Source organism: Anas acuta, chromosome 1 (assembly GCF_963932015.1).
Source record: "Anas acuta chromosome 1, bAnaAcu1.1, whole genome shotgun sequence".
NCBI lineage: Eukaryota > Metazoa > Chordata > Aves > Anseriformes > Anatidae > Anas > Anas acuta.
The window spans coordinates 128,519,539-128,536,466 of NC_088979.1; the positions used below are offsets into that span (position 1 = coordinate 128,519,539).

Consider the following 16,928-nt stretch of genomic DNA (forward strand, 5'->3'; position numbering starts at 1 on the left):
TTTTCAGACCCAGTTGACTGCTGCTAAGAACCATTTCGTGCTCAATATGCCAAATCGTATGGACATGCTCCACCTCACAGCAGCCCCACACATGGTTCAAGAGACTGCTGGGCTTTTGAAATGCAGTCCTTTAACTGTGAAGTGGAAAATCAAAATGGGGTAATTAGAATCATAAATGCTAGATTTTTGAGGAGGAACAGTATTACTTCAGCCTGTCTTTTCAACTTTTATGTACAATAGCCTTCAGTTTCCTTGTTCATAACTTCTATTCCATTAAATATTTCTCATTTTTCTTTCTTTTCTTCTTTTGACTTTGTCTGTAGGATTTGTTACTTTTCATTCCACTCTGTATTACAGATGCCCCAGCTTAGCACAGTGGCCCATTATGCCATCCGTGCGCATACCCTGATTTTTGTGAACAATGTTGCTGTAATTAATCCCAGAAGTCACTTGCATTTTAATACTCCACTGGACTCCTCTGTTTTGAGGACCACGCAAGAAGTGTTCTGGGTTCAGACTGACTTGTAAGGTTTTCAGTAATGCCTGGTTTAGATGAAAACTTCCACAGACATAAAGATCCTCTAAGCCTTCCTGAAAGGTGGTGATGCACACACATTATCAAAATAATGTTAGAAGACAATATCAAGAAATTGGGGAAGTGAGCCTGAATTTTGAGTCAGGATTTGTGAGTGTTTTTTATGGTGTGTGCTGTATGTATCTTCCCTTCGTATACTTTTTTATACAGAGATGCGAGTTAGGTTTATATGTATATTTTTCTGATCTGGCTATAGGTAGAAAGTTTAGGATATCTTGACAAGAAGTCATGATTCACTTAGTAGAACCCCGAATTTGTGTTTTCAAAAAGCTTAGATTATTGATGAGCAAATGTTTAACTGCTTAATTATTACAGATCTGTGAACCTGAAAAGAATCTCTCAATGCGACTGTAACACACTATCGTTTGCATGGATGAAGTTTTATATACACAGACATTTTGACTTGACAGCAACCTTTTTATTTGTTTTGTTTTGTTTAACTTAATTTAATTTTTGTTTTGTTTTATTTTATTTTGTTTTGTTTTTATGTTATTATTTTATTATTTTATCAGTTATGGTTAAATACACGCAGATGGTTATTCCTTTAAAGCTAAGTTGACAATAGCTTGTATCGGGAGACATTCTATCTTCTTACAGTCTCTTGCAAATGTAAAACCAGATGGGTATTTTTTTAAAGGAATTGCATTTCATTATACAGTCTTCTTAGGTGAATTTTCATGTTTAAGAAGCCAGAATACAAGAGAGTGCTATATTAGTGTATTATTCTCACAACAAACAAGCCACTGTTCTGTTGCTACCTGCTTGGCCATTGTTCCCAATTGTGTATGCTTTGCAGTGGTATTTGGATGGTTTCCTGCTCTCTGCCAGCACAAAAAAGGCATTTCTGTTACAATGGCCCCTAACCACACAATGACGGCATTAAGGATTTATTTGGAGGTTTCATTATTTTCTCCTCTTTTGTTCCTTCCAGGATGTCTTCCAAGCGACCAGCCTCTCCGTATGGGGAAGCAGATGGAGAGGTAGCCATGGTGACAAGCAGACAGAAAGTGGGAGAAGAGGAGAGTGACGGGCTCCCAGCCTTTCACCTTCCCTTGCATGTGAGTTTTCCCAACAAGCCTCACTCTGAGGAATTTCAGCCAGTTTCTCTGCTGACGCAAGAGAACTGTGGCCATAGGACTCCCACTTCTCAGCACAACACAATGGTAGGTTTGCTAATGGTCTATTGTGCTTACATCCATTCTTTGAATTCTGCCTCTACAGTAGTTTGGCATCCAGATCTGTACCTTATGGAGTATACAATGCAGAGTTACACGTACAGAACATGCTACAATAATGTGAAAGCTCTGACCTAGCTGGACTGTCTACCTTCCGCTACAAATGCCAAATCCCTAGGAGTGCAAACTCCACTTTTCCTCACCTTTGCCTGCTGGCATTTGGGGTGCTAAAATTTTTTAGCTACATCAATGTGAATTTGAAGTGTGTGTGTTCAGCAAACAGTAAATGGTTTTGGAACACTGTAAGTGAGAGTCATGTTTGGCATGTTGTCTGAAATATCACCCCAATGCCAAGTTTATGCAATAGTAAGGCACGGAAGTCTGTATAAAGGGTAAAAAAAAAAAAAAAAAAAGCGAGAGAGAGAGAGAGAAGAAAGAAAGAAACTTGGGGTTATGTCTGGTGTCTGTTTTACATGCCACGCATATAAGGAAATTTACTATGTTTACACTATTAAATCAGCCTACCACTGTTTCACATATGAATTACCACCTTTTTGTGCACTTTACAAATGACTGTGCACTTCAGTCACCACGTTTAGATGTTTAGCAGCCCTCTGGAAGTCCAGACCTGGCTTTATGTAAAAGCCAACAAACAAAAAGGATGAGAACGCAATGCCACATTCCTAACTAGTAATGTAGTGTCACTATTGTGAGGTGACATGTTTTGACCCTTAATGTAGAGTACCGTGATACGTTTTTATAAAGGTTGAAAGGTGCAGGGAAAGGCATTGAAACCTCAGGACTTAGGCACCTCGACAAAGCTGTCTGTGTGAGAACATGTACACAGCTCTTGCCCGTTTCCCAATTGACTGCAACTTTTCTCTTAGTCCCCTACTTTGACAAGGGCACTGACAATTTCACTTTAAGTGCAGATAATGAATGGACCTGCATATTTGAAGGCTTTTAACAAGGCATCGCCAAATAAGTGATGGTGTGTTCTCATAAAAGCCTGCAACAGCTCCATAGTGGTATTTAAGCCCTTACAGCTCATTACGCATATGTAACAAGCCCTATGTAAAAGGCCTCAGGGATTATTATTTCTCATAGGACCAAGCCACAGGGTATTCACTGAAGCTGCTCTCCTTAACAAAATAATTCACTGACCCAATCCATTTTTTCTTCCTTTTTAGTTTAATGCTTAAGTTCAAACAGTGTTTCAGAATATCAAATTTTGTTTTATTTTGTGTTATTGCAACTTCTAGTGAATAAAGAGCATCATTGGGAAAATTACTCATGGACAGAAATGTCTTTTTTTTTTTTTTCCCTGACTTGCTTCCTTCTGATCCTTTATCACACATGTTGTGGATATGTAATTTTTAAATATTCAGTATCAGCCAATGGGATGTTAGAATATATAACTGGTGTATGAGCTTTGCTGTATTTAGGCCTATTTTAAGAGAGTGTGTTAAAGTTAAGAGACTGTTCCTGTCAACGCTTAAGTCAATAGGAAAAACTTGTGATGACTCCAGCAGTGTAGACTCTAATGAAGTAAAAACTCATTGCCTGCTAAGGAGCCCAGCAGGCATATTCTAGTTAGACCTCACTGAAACATTTAACTGCTGTTTAACTGATTCTAACCAGCTTTTCTATTCATTTATAATTTTTGAGATCAAGAAGTTTAGCTGATCATCTAGTGTGACTTCCTGTTATGAAGGATATGTTTAATGTGATGTGAAAACAGTGTATTATTTCGCTTCATAATACAAGATACTGTATTATTGCATATTTTAGACAGTTTTGCCATAGCAGTGAGATATTGTAGGGCCATTTGAAGCACTGTTCAGGGTTGTAGGGACTGCTTTTGTCTTCATGCATACTTAAGAAAATTGCCAGTTTATACAGATATGACATTTTTGTAGTATTTCTGTTTTAAAGAGAAGTGTTTAGTAAAGCATTATTACATAGGTAAGTCAGAAAGGATGTAGTCTCTGTGTCTCCAGAAACAAGGTTGTGATTGGTATAAATTAGTTAAAATATACATAATCCCTCCCTTGGCCATTGTGGTATGTATATCTCATAAGAAGGAAGTGGCTGAACCTTGTCGTTGGATAGCTTTTAGATGACTTCAGTTTGTGTGATTAGCAGTTGCAAAAGTCATTCCCAACGAATATTCTCACCTTCACAGCAGCACAGAGGTTGTTTTAATGCTGTTTGATCTGATATTCTGTGCTATTTTACTGTCTCTGGGAAGCAAACCCAAGTGTGTGTGCATGTGCACACACCACTGCACAGTGCAGTCCAATACAGTTTTATTGATAAAGCTCCAGCAGTGTGCTTCACACTTCTTAATAGCTTGTCAGCTGTACTACTACACCTACTGACTGAGTCTGCAAGTGACTATGGAGTTCTCGTTTTGTAACCACATGCTGTCCTTAGCAGGGTACACCTTTACAGATCTCCCCAATGTCCAATAAGACCCCGTCAGACATAACAGCCAGTCTGAAATCATGCAGCACATCACTGCTGAACCCCTCTCAGCCATACTGCTTTCTGCAGATTGTTGGCTAAGTCTCTTCTCCTGAGGGATTTCTAGGTAGACATGGTATATAGATCCACAGAGACCTTTCTGTGTTAGCTGCATGTACAACACCCGTTTGCATGGGGAACAATCTCAGCAGATGAAAACCACAACCAAGGAATCTGGAAAAGATGTGTAATTACAAAGCTTCGTTTCATTGCTAGGCTGCTTAGCTGAATTCCTCTTGTCATCACAACCATCCTTGTCTTCTCATATTCTGCCTCAGCACTGTCTTGAAGGAACACTTTGGAAAACAATTTCAACCTTGAGAATCAATTTCTTGGCCTCACTTTTCTAGCTGTCAATTGACCCTCTGTTTCATAGGTTACTTCCAGCTGTGCTTCGTTTTATATGCCCTTTCAGGTGGGACATCCTAGGATCCTAAAGATAAAGAGCTGATTGTAAGAGTCATAAATCAAGTTTGCCCAACTTAGACTTTCCAAAATTTAGCCTGTTGTAATTTACCAAGTTGTAACAACTCCTGCCTTTGACTGCCAGCTTAGAAACACAGGTTTGAGTTGCTGAATAAGTTTTTATAAAAGAAGGAAGAATTTTCAAGGAAGAAGTCTTCAAACCTTATCAAATTGGCAAAAAGCTGTGAAACCACATCCTCCATCTTTGCATAGAAAGATGGAAGATGCCAGAACTGCAGCCAGGGAGAGGTTTGTGCGGTAGGTACAAACAAACACAGACAGTCCCCTCTGAGCATCAGGAAACCTTTTTTTTGCAGTAAGGGTAACTGAGCACTGGGGCAGGTTGCTCAGAAAGGTTGTGGTTTCTCCGTCCTTGGAGATGTTCAGAAGCTGTCCAGACATGGTCCTGGGCAGCTGGCTCTAGGTGGCCTTGCTTGAGCTGGGAAGTTGGATAAGATGAGCTCCATAGTTCCCTTCCAACCTCAACTGTACTTCTGTGAACGGCAGGGGCAGCTGTATCCCATTCTTTCTTCCTCTTGATAGGAGAAACTAGATGCTTATTTTAGCTAGGAAAGCTCTTACAATAGTAAGAACAGAAACAATAAATTATCAGACTTAAACCAAAGGCTCAGAAGACAAATCATTTGCCCTACAATGTTTATCAGGGTGCCCCTAGAATGCTCGTAGCAGGCCCTGAGCTTATCAGGGAAATACTTGAGGATTACAGTATCAGTCAATACCTTTTCTGATTAAATGTGTTAAGGCTGCAGTGTTTGGATAGTAAAGATAGCTGTTAGCCCATCTGACTTCTGAGAGTTTATTTTGTTTATTTCTGACTGTCTGCCCTACCACGTTGCTTAATGCTTTGTGTTTTTGCCATCTCTCAGGACTACTGATGTCACCAGCAGTGCCTATATGCTAATTTCTGAACGTAAGAGATTTCTTTGCTAAAAGCATTGATTAAAGTATACTATGAACGTTATATACTGAGGTCAAATTTGACCGTTTTTCATAAAAGTATAATATCATTCAAATGCTGGATGAGATTGAAAAGACAATAGTTCTGACCAAAAATCAAATTGGTAAAAGTGTAATTGTGACACTACGCAAACCTTACATACTGCATGACTGCATTTGCTAGCCCACGTTTGTCCTGCACTTTCAGTGGGATTTAGGATTAATTTCCAGCTGTGCTCTGAATTGATAAGAAGTACTACAGTGAAATAGCTTTATTGCTTTACACTAACAAATGCTGCATTTCTGTGGTGGATGAAGTTACTCCGCTGGAAGTTGGGAGAAATATTAAGACATTTTGATCGTGTTAAGAATATTGCTTAAAGAGCTTACTGACACATTGTCCTGTGCTTTTCCTCCACTTGTCCCAAACAAAAGGTTGCTTAATGCTGCATTTGAATTTTGTTTTTGAGTGTGTCCTGGCCTGCACTTCACCTGTTGGTCTGGGGTTGTCAGCTTGTGAATAGTGTTGGATCAGAACAACATGTGGCTAGAACACTTAGCTGCTATTCAGAAGTTGTGAAGAGAATGGAAATCTGAATGTATGTAGCTTTTTAAAAAGTCAAATAGAACTCTAATTATACTGAGCTAAAAAAAAAAAAAAACACCACTGGTTTTAGAGAAATTTTAATTTCCAGCGTACCTTTGTGCATCAAGCTTAGGATAAGTTATTGTGATGGTACAATGCGCAGTGTTGTGAACACCAGTGCTGTTATTGTGCCAGCTCTAATAATGAGAATTTCATTGTTTGGGGAGAGCAGTCTCCTACACTCTAGACAAAAGTGTAATTACTTTTGAACGATGTGGAATGTGCTCAGTTTAATAGCACGGAGAATAGATTCACAAAGATTCAGATAAAGCTAGCTTGGAAGCCATATGTGCAATGTGGCAGTATGAAATTGTTAGCAGGCACCATAATTACAACACACACACATGCACACACACAATTTCACAGTTTAAACTATAAACTGTTGTTTTTGTAAGAGATAGACAGGTTTATCAGAACAAGACTATTTCAATTAAAACAAATCAGAAATTGTGGAAAGTTTGCATTTGCCTTTTTTTTTTTTAATATTCTTTCCTCCCTTTCTTAATGGTAAATTGATATTTATAAGATGATGAAATTGCATTGTTACAAACATTGTATTATAAATGTCATCACACGAGTAGCACATGAAAGCAGTTTCCACAGATATAATTTCAGGCTTGCATCAGAATTTGATCTTTTCAATCTTTACACTTGCACTGTTGCAGGGAATGTCTGTGCTGGTTATTAGGAAAGGGAACAAATAAAGAAGATCATCCAGGACCCATCAAATAGCCATAGAAGTTGCATATTGCATTATTTAGTCCTTAACCTAGAGAACTGGGCACAACCCTTGAGAACCAGGTGTGACAGAGCAAGAAAAAGTTTTGACAACTCTGGTATATGCCTGACAATATATCTTTCATTTAATATAGTATAACCTGCCTGTCCTCATTGTCGTGATTTATATTCTCTCCAATCTTGTCGCATTTGTGTTTCTACATATTGCCTATAGTGTTTAACAATTACTTCCAAATTACTTGTCGTATAAGTCCTATATGGGGTAGGTAAACCAAATAAAATATTTACATCCTTCAGATGATGCAGAGAATTAAAGCCATAGCACGATTCAGGAGCAGTATGTCAGTTTATGGAAGTTCCCTTGGCTGGTTCTCTATGAATACTCTATGAATACAGTGAATTTCACTTACTAGTGGCCCTGGTAATTGACAATAGATATAGATATCTTAGTCCAGCTGAAATAAATGGGCAGGAAGACTGATTGAAGTTTGAGATGGACTGTTGGTGTTCTCATCAGTCTTGGAAAGGTTCAAAGGTTGGTTACGGGACAATAAATAAGTAACGAAGTAGCAAAACTTTTTTTTTTTTTTTTTTTTCTTGAGCAGGAGAGTTAGAACTGCACTTAAAACAATAAGTGAACAAATCAAGACCAGACTTATCATTTATAAATTGCCTGAAATACAGGGTGCAGATGACTGTAGTTTTTAAAGGCCATGAAGAGAAGTGGAAACAGCAGTTGTTTGTTTTTGCTCAAGATCATCTTACTGTGAAGCAGTCACGTTTTTAATGGATTCATTTGAATGCAGTTAAGCAGAAAATAATCAACAGAAAAGTAAACACCTTTGTTTTATAGAAGTGCTGGGAACTGTATGTATCCATTGTTTGCAAGTGATTATATGCCTAGGAATCAATTCATTGACTTCATACTGGAAAATATCTTCATTTAAGCTTCTTACATAAATACTAGCAAAATCTAATTCAAGTGAATAGCTGAAAAATTGCACAGGAAAAAAAGATAGGTAAATGCATAAAACCCACAATCCTTAGGAATATTTGAACCAGATGGTCTCTCTAAAGATGAAGAGAAAAGAGCTATCAAGTGCACTTGTAAAAAAAATACTTAAGCCTTAAATGAAAAAAAAAAAACTTGGTCATCTTTCTAGGGAAAGTAGTCAGCTCCAGGACTTCAACAGTGGACACAGTGGCTTCATTCCACATTAAGCGACCAGCTGAAGATGAAGTTGAGGGTGCAGAGAAAGCCTCAGTAAGACTGCAAGATTGGTTTATAGCAACAAAGTAAAGAGACTACGTTTAAGTATTCCTACTTCTTGATACAGCTTTTGCTTTCAACGATCAGTCCCTAGCGGTGACATAACCTTGGTAGCATCTGTGGTATCTGCATCCTACTCAGACAACAGCTGTGGACTTTCTATAGTTTCTACAGTCTAGGTCCATCACTTCTTTCACTATACCTGAATTTATTCTGCAGTTCTTTCTTTCTTTTTTTTTTTTTCTTTTTTTTTTTTTTTCTGGTGATAATAAATCTTTACAGTATTGCAGTGAGCCAGAGACTCTGATGCCAATAAAACACCCAGTTCTCCATGGTTCTGGAAAAAGAAGGCAACAAAAATGTAGTTAGTTCTCATGGTCTTCATTTCAACTGATGGATTTATCTCCTTTGGCCAAGCTTCTGCACTGCTAGGAAGTTTATGGCTTTGGGCTGGCAGTATAACTACTATCAGAATAGAGAGCAGCACACCAGGTTTTCGTGCCCTTATCTAACACATGATGAAAGGCACATTGAAATCTAAGTTGGTTATATTTTGCACCCTGTGTAGTTCTACATACCACCTTGACTCATTTTTGCTTCGGTAGCTGCCTCTTCATTTTAGAACTTCCAGAACATTTTCCCCTTGTGCTTTCTGTCTGCTCCATATGCTTTTCATATCTACCTTGCTTCTTCCTGGCAGCTGGTGTGGCTTTCTCTCTTTCTTTTCACTGCAGGTGAGAAAGCCGCCTTCTCTACTTCCCTCCATATATGAACAGTTACTGTATCACTTTTTATCTTCTTGCAGGTGTCCTCTGAAAACCTTTTTATCCATTATAAGTTTTCTTCCTCTGCTTGTAGTCATTATTTAATGTGGTCATTTTTATTATTTAATCCATTCTAAAGCCTTTTAGTAAACACCTCATATGAAGACATTGCACAGTAAAATAAAGTATTGTGCTGTTAACTTGGACAGAATGTCAATAAACTATGGTTGGTTTTTGATATGCAGCTCTACTTTCAGTGGAAATATACCAAAACTGAAATGCATTGTGAAGCATTGGTCATGGTTTCTTGATTTTCAGGGTTGCAAGGAATGTCTCTGATTATCAGCTCTGGCTCCTAGAAGTGCCAGAAACTTCTGCTACACTAAATACAATCATGTTTTATGTCCTCTTCTCTAAACTATCAAATATTTGTGTTTATAGTTGGGATGTTACCCACTGCCGTGACATTTTGAAGTATTTATTTCTTTTCTATCCTTTTTAATGGCTGAGTGAAAAGCTCTGTCATGTTTTTTGCCTTGTCTCTTTTAGGTATGTCTTTTCAGGTTATACAAATTAAGTTGGATTAGTCAGCCATCTTTCTCTTCTTTCTTGCCATTGCAACGCTTTTGCAGATTCACCAGAAATAATGATGGTTGGAGTGGTAATGAAAATGTGACTTCAGGCAGTTGCTAGCATTTAAAGTGTCATGTCATCCAATCATAGTGTTTTTTATTTCATGGAGCTAACAACTTGCTCTTGTTTTGAGTATATCAGTGAAATATCACCTTCTTTTCCACTATCATCTTGGATTTAGTGGGTTTATTAATTTTCTCTGGAGGTTCATGGCTGGGGAAGAACCTGTGGAAAAATGGGGACTACAAATTTCAACATGGGTTTGCTTAAGTATGGACATCTACATCTTAGGTTACCTCCTAAGACATGTGCAGAAACCTCCCTACGCAAAGATGGACATGCAGCAGTGTTATTAAACCAACGTTCCAAAGTGTTTCAAGATAATTAAATGGAGGAAACAACCTTTCTTCAGTAAAAATAATCCTTTATGTTTAGTGTAGCAAGCTTGCCTGGATAGTTTGGCCAGTTCCATTTACAAATCCACTTTAACACTGTTAAATTCTTTTGTTTCTTTTTCCAGTTTATGTACAGTTGGCTGACCAGATAAGGCATTTTTGCCTTTTGCGGAGGAGAAGTAAACTCAATGAATCCTGTGAATTTAGCATCACTAGATAAAACAATAGACATAACTGAGTGGAGATTGTGCCCAGTTTAATTAAGGATAATGTTTGCCAGAGCACCGTAAACAATACTGTCATTATGTATGGAAATAGTCTGCTTCAGCATCCTTTTTTATGCTTTTAAATTGAGTCCACACCAAGGGGAAAAAAAGGGGCTATAAAGATTAACTTTTTGTAGTTTGTACAGGCAACAGGCAAATTATATAGATTGTCCAAAACATAGACCAATAAAATCTAACATCAGACTGTTATTATCTTTATTTATATTGTGCCCAGAGCATGATTTATTTTTATAGAGACAGAAAAAAGAAACATTCCTGCCCCCGAATGCTTAGCTTATGACCCTGTTCCTGCAAAATGATCTATTTGATTGGAACCTAATGCTGATGGTAGCAAGAGGGAGGGAAGGAGAGGTCACCGACTATAACTCCTTCTTCACATAGCTTTTTGTAGGATTGGAGTTTGATGACACAAAATAAGAAATATTACAGCAAAAGGTAAAATCTTTCTGACATCTCAAGTCTGAATTACTCTGATAGATTGCATGTATCTATATACTAAGTCATATCAGAAGTGGAAGCTTGCATTGCTTATTAATATTGCTAGCCACAAATAATACAAAATATCTGTGCTTCAGGCCTTCTGTGTTGATTTTCAGATTGAATTTAAAGTGAGGGTTTCATCTCTGAAACTGTAAGCGAAGCTTCCTTCTTTCTCATAATTCTTTCCATTTTAACCTGCTGCTGTTGTAATCAGAAAAGCTGCTCAGGTTTTTGGATCTTTCTGGATTCAAAGGCAATAGCATTCTCTGAGCTTAGTATCCAGCTTCCTAGGCTCTTTGGGTCTCTAGAAAATAGCCATATACCCTTATACAAAGTGGATATAGGACTTTTTGGGGGGAGAGTTTTCAGTTGGGGGGAGGAGGTTGTTTGTTTGTTCTTTGTCTGACAGCAGTCTCAATAGTAAATTTCTGTTGACTATAGGTCTCTTGGAGCACTAAGAGAACATTTTGGTTTTCTCTTATATGGTAAGGAAGTTAGAGTTAAGGTCGTCACTAACACAATGCAATGTCATGTCAATCACAGTGTCACTATTTAGGCTGAGGATTTATGGGTGAGGCCTGAATAGACTAAATGTTTACAAAGTGCATGTCTAGGTGTAAGCTAGTAACTTTAGGCTTAACTTTATGGTCAATAGAAGTAAATAGGGAATAGCAGAGAGGGATTTTTTTTGTCCTAACATACCTTCTGAGCAGGTCAGAAAAATCACACCCTGAGACTGCCTATTTTTCCTCAGAGGTTGCAACTGGAGCTTAGGGTGATAAGCTTAGCTGTTGATACCTGTAGTTGAGACATCTTTAGTCAGAGATAACTTCAACCAGAAAAGCCCTGAGTGAGAGGTAATTGCCTGGCAAGAAAATTTACTTCTTTGTAAATAAGAATTTGTTATACAGAGCTTAGATCTTCTGGGAATATCAAACATTCTGCATCTCAGAGCTCAAAGAGCTCATCTCTTTTGAGTTTGTGTCCTGCATCTGTCTCATGTCAGAGTGTCAGTCCATGGTATTCCTTACAAGTGTTAGGCTAGAATCTGCAAATACTGTTTTATTATTAAGCTTATATTCTTTTGACATAGACAGCAATGCAGGTAGAGTGTGAGGGAGAACAGATCGATCATTCACAATAATTCCATGTATAAGAAGTTCAATTTTTTTTAAAAACAATTTGATAAATTCTATTTGAAAATAATTTTCACTACCTTATACATCTACAAACAGAACTTAAAATAGAGTGATTCACAGAATCACAAAGAATACATCTGTGGTAGATGATGTTCTTTTCCTGTTTGCTTGTGGCCAGTGTAAACTTAGCTTTTGGGCAGAGACTATAGCTTCACTTTTGAAGTTGTCAACATGAGTATTGGGTAATATATTGACACAGAGCCACAGTGAGTTCACTAGTTTTCCATGTGGATAAACTAATTTAACTGAAATCTCGCTTTCATATTTAGCACATACATGTATATTTTTATTTTGCTATGTAAAATGCCACATACAGTTTTTGGTATTCATACTTGTGATTTTATAAATATTATCAAAAATTATAAGTTTTTAGTTCACTTGATGAAAATGGACTGTATTCCCAGCTTCCCGGTTGTTGATTTTTATTGCTGGCAATTCACTTATCTTGTCTGTGCCTTAATTTATGTGATGGTACAGTGGAAATTGAACATATCTTTCATCCATGTTCCGTTCATTAACATGGTCCATGTTCTATAGCCTAATAGTGTTTCCAGACTCATGGAGATTCATGACAGCCATATGAGATTGGGGTTCAGGTCATGGACACATAAAAGTTAGGTGTCTGGGCTCTCTTCACAGTTTATGGAAAAAGATAACCACCTTACTAGAACAACCTTTCCAATCTTAAAATAAGCATCTAAGACAAGAAAGATGAATTACCCTCTGAAAGTGCTCGTCTATTGACTATAGAGGGAGCCTTGATGACTAGTTTAGACTAGATGTCTAATTTGAGGCTAAAATTAGGTACATTCACAGTACATGGTGGAGTTAAAGAAATAACACACATTCCTGTGTAAATATTATTTTATATTTTTGTAGAACTAACCATGTTCAGACTCATCTTTTATTTTATTTTATTTATTTATTTATTTATTTTGTGAATATTCTAGCGAACTTCTTTTTTAACCACTGCTGATGATATTTAGTGGTGTTTTAAGGATTGGAAATGCTTTACTGACAAACCTTTAGTTGTATATCCAGCAAGCAATGTTAAGTTCAAATAATAAATTTTACATTTAAATTTACTGTTTAAAATGTGTTGGTTAACAACATGAACCAGAGAACAGAAGAACGCCTTTAAGTAGGCTATTTTGAAGATTTTCTCAACATTGAAAAATGGCATTGATTCCAGTGGTATTCCTCATTTTAAATTTAGTAAATTACTTCTCAATCACTATCATAAATTTATGTGCTTAATAAAGTATTTATCATTCTCGCTATGAGCTGAAATGAATGTCAAATTTTATTTTTAAATTTAATTCAAAGAGAACATAGTGTATCTAACCTGTTGTGTCTAAAGACTTGATTTAGCCGTTCAGACATTTTTATAGCAGTACTGGTAAGTCCGAATGCCATCCATAGGCTTAGTAGGTACACCTAGCAATATATTGAATAAGAAACCATAGTTAAGTCTTAGTCTTGTTTTGTAGAAACCTGTCTGCTTGCTTGCCTTAATTCTATTTGCGTCCTCTTGTATGTTTAATCCGGAAAGTGGGTATATATACATGTGCACAGTTTCACATTTTGGCACCGTATTTGGTATATTGTGTGCTGTAACTTGTATCATGCCTGCGGGCCATGGGAAAATGACACAAATTAAATGTGAAATAGAGAGGAGACGTAATTTAAAACTTGCATGTTCTAGAGGTGCAGTATGGCATACGAGAGTTGCAACATATTGCAAAAAATTCATCCTATTTCCCCAACAAGCACGGCATGTTTTCAGCTGTGCAGGCTGCTGGAGACATGGGCAGCTCCTGTAGGTGTCTGCTGTAGATAGCTGGTGCTGGGTTTCATTCGAAGGAGCATGCTGACCATGCTGCATGTGCTCCATCGTCTTCTGCATCCTGCCTAACTGCACAGCACAGGTCGGTGTTCTCCTGTGCCCTCCTCCCTGATTCTGTAATTATATTTATTTTACACAGACATGCAAGTTCCCTTTTCCCTTTTACATATGTTGTTTTACTTCATGCTGAGAAAACTCCAGAATCTGACAGGGTGTTTTTCTTTCTTTCTTTCTTTCTTTCTTTCTTTCTTTCTTTCTTTCTTTCTTTCTTAGCACTCCAAATTCTATCCAGCTTTAAACTCTTATGTTTATAACCCTGAATATCTCTAAAATGTCTTTACCTAAAACACTTTATGGTTTTATTACCAGGTTTATGCCAGTAATAATATTCACATCAGCTTTCTTAGGGATAATCTTTAAGCAGAACCTAGCAAGAAAGGCTCTGAAAACTATCATTCCCAGGAACGCAAATCTCGGAACATGAAACATCGGTTTAATCGCCCTCTCTGACAACTTAACACGACAGATTGAAAAATACAAGCCGATATGGAAGTGGGATCAATGGATTATCAAAGTCCTAAACATCTCCTCCTGGGGGAGGGGGCTACTGGGCCTGCCGGCGCACAACGGTAGCGTTGAGGTTGGCGCAGCTTAGGGCGGCCTGACTGGCAGGGGAGTGGGGAGGCAGGGAGGCAGATTTACATGCGGCAACTCAGGGGGCTTTGTCACGGCAATTGTATAAAGTGATATACAGTGCAAATCGACTCGAGCATGTCCCTGGATAGCAGGCGGTTTACAGCCTCTTCGAGCAGAGATTACTGCTTTATCTTGTCATACTAAATTAACGTGGCAGCACACTGTTAAACAGTGGTGACCTCTTCATCTGTGGAAATTGCTGCCTAGAGGAGAGATGGTATTTAAGACTCTCTCTCCCTCTCCTTCTGCCTCCCCTCCCCACTTTCTCTCCCTCTCCCCCTGTCTGTCTCCTTCCCTCTCTCTTTTTTTTTTTTTTTTCCCCTGTAGGACCCTGAGGCGTTTTTGGGTTAGGTTGTAACATTAAAGACAAAAAGAAAGAAGAAGGGGGGAAGGGAGAGGCTTTTAACATCAAGGTGACAACAGCTATGTGTTAATTGGGCCTTTGTTGTTTGATTAATAGCCACTTTGGTGTAGAATATGAAGACAGTTGTTTGGACAACTTTCTAAAAATGACATGTCCTTTCAGTAAACTGGGATTAAGCATCGTTCTCTGGTCTGCACGTTTTAACTCCTTGCTGTTACTGTGCCCAGCCCCACACATGTGGCTATTTAGGAGCAAGGTGCCGCCTGGCTCTTCTAGCACCTTCCCCGCCTGGCAGGCCTCAAGGTAGCTCTCCAGTCAGCTGCTTTCCTACTGTTCTTCCTGAGGGTCAAGGTGGTGGGGATAGCTACAAAAATGTAGTTGAGCTGTTCTTTCAGACTGTGTCAGAGGATTTTTAGAATTAAATAATTCTCCTGGAAATGCCGCTAACCGGGAAAAGGGCTGCAGCTCTTTCATTGGGCTGGCAGTGTGATACAGAACATGGAGAGGAATAAATCTCATGTCTTTTTCAGTCAACTGAGGCAATGAAGGAGAGCGCATCATCTCTTCCTTAGATAAGATTTTCTGTTCCTGACTTTTCTCTTTACTGTGCAGTAATTCATTGTGGGTCCGATCCAAAGCTCTTTGAAGTCAATATAAAGACTGCTTTGTCTATTAAAGGCTTTGGATCGAGGCCCACAGGACCTTAGGCAAATTATTGCAAACCAGTGTTATAAAGCGCTTTGAAATTTGCAGTTGTAAAATTGCAAAGGACTAATTTTTGCTATAATAAAAATTATAGCAGTTGGGAGACCAGGTGAAGTCAGGTTGGCCAGCGTAGCCTTGGAGGTAGCCATATGTGTTCAAAATCATAAACTTATGGCTGCATCTTTGGGGTAAGGAGTCCTTCCCTTCCCTCTTCCTTTACTGAATCTTTTATTTATTTAGTTATTTATATCTATTTATTTTTATTTTTTATGTATTTAGTGCATTCTGTTCCCAAGTTGTTGAGGCTATCAGTTGACAAGAGAAGATGTTTTTACTTCAAAGATGCTTTTACTTTACCCAGCAGTGACTCTGGGCTGACACAGGACTTCCACTACTTAAGTTATGTGAAGAAGGTTATGGAAATGTAATGAAATGAGATGGAAAAGGGCTTTATGATCATCTAGCTTGGATTTTTCCTTGCTGTAGACAATTGCTTCTTACTGTGAATTTCTTGAGCTGCCACCTACACAGATTCATGCAAAATTCTGTGCATTTTGTATTGTAGGTTTTGTATGTAACATTTTCAGTGGCAAGCTTTTATTCATTTCTCTGAGATGCCAGCAGAGCTTATTTTTTGCAGCAGAATATTTGCCATTTGAGATGCTGTGTATCTGTGAACACTGATGTTATCGTTGTTTTCTTTGGATGAATTTTGAAGACCATTGAGCTAAGCACTTATAGTAGAGATATGGAAAAGACCGACTTCCCGATTTATTATTTTTAGAAATCAATGCATTTGATAATTTATGTACAGCTTACAGAGGCCACATAAGTGGCTCATGAATCGATCAGCAGCCAGCGAAAATGAAAGCTAATGAGCTCATTTCAGTAGCAAGTTGCTCATTAGCAGGTAGGCTCACTGATCTTTCAGGTTTTCCAGTTCAAAGTCACATGGTCTTTCCATGTTCTTGGAAAGAGTAGCTTCCTTGAAAAGAACAAAACAGAAAAAGAGAGCGTGGCAAGGTTTTGAACATTTTCTCATTGCTCTGACATATACATTTACGGTAAATGCTTGATACTGCGCCAGAGGAGCAGACCACCTAATGGTCTGCAGGGCTAAAGCTGTCCGCATTATGTAGTACCGCCAACTTCCACCATCTTAAAGTTGAATTTACTAGTGTACTCAG

General features: G+C 38.1%; 1 protein-coding gene across 21 annotated transcripts in view; it reads left to right on the plus strand.

The window, feature by feature from the left end:
* SOX5 (SRY-box transcription factor 5) overlaps nucleotides 1-16,928 on the plus strand; it is a 644,424-nt gene that overhangs the window by 386,092 nt on the left and 241,404 nt on the right. For 17 of the 21 annotated variants that reach the window (XM_068655012.1, XM_068655050.1, XM_068655039.1 and 14 more), the window contains one exon: nucleotides 1,527-1,758. In XM_068655012.1, the coding sequence (XP_068511113.1) occupies nucleotides 1,528-1,758 (231 nt within the window). In that variant the 5' untranslated portion in view covers nucleotide 1,527. The remainder of the gene's footprint in view (nucleotides 1-1,526; nucleotides 1,759-16,928) is intronic. The other 4 variants (XM_068655100.1, XM_068655107.1, XM_068655117.1 and 1 more) reach the window with 1 other exon arrangement.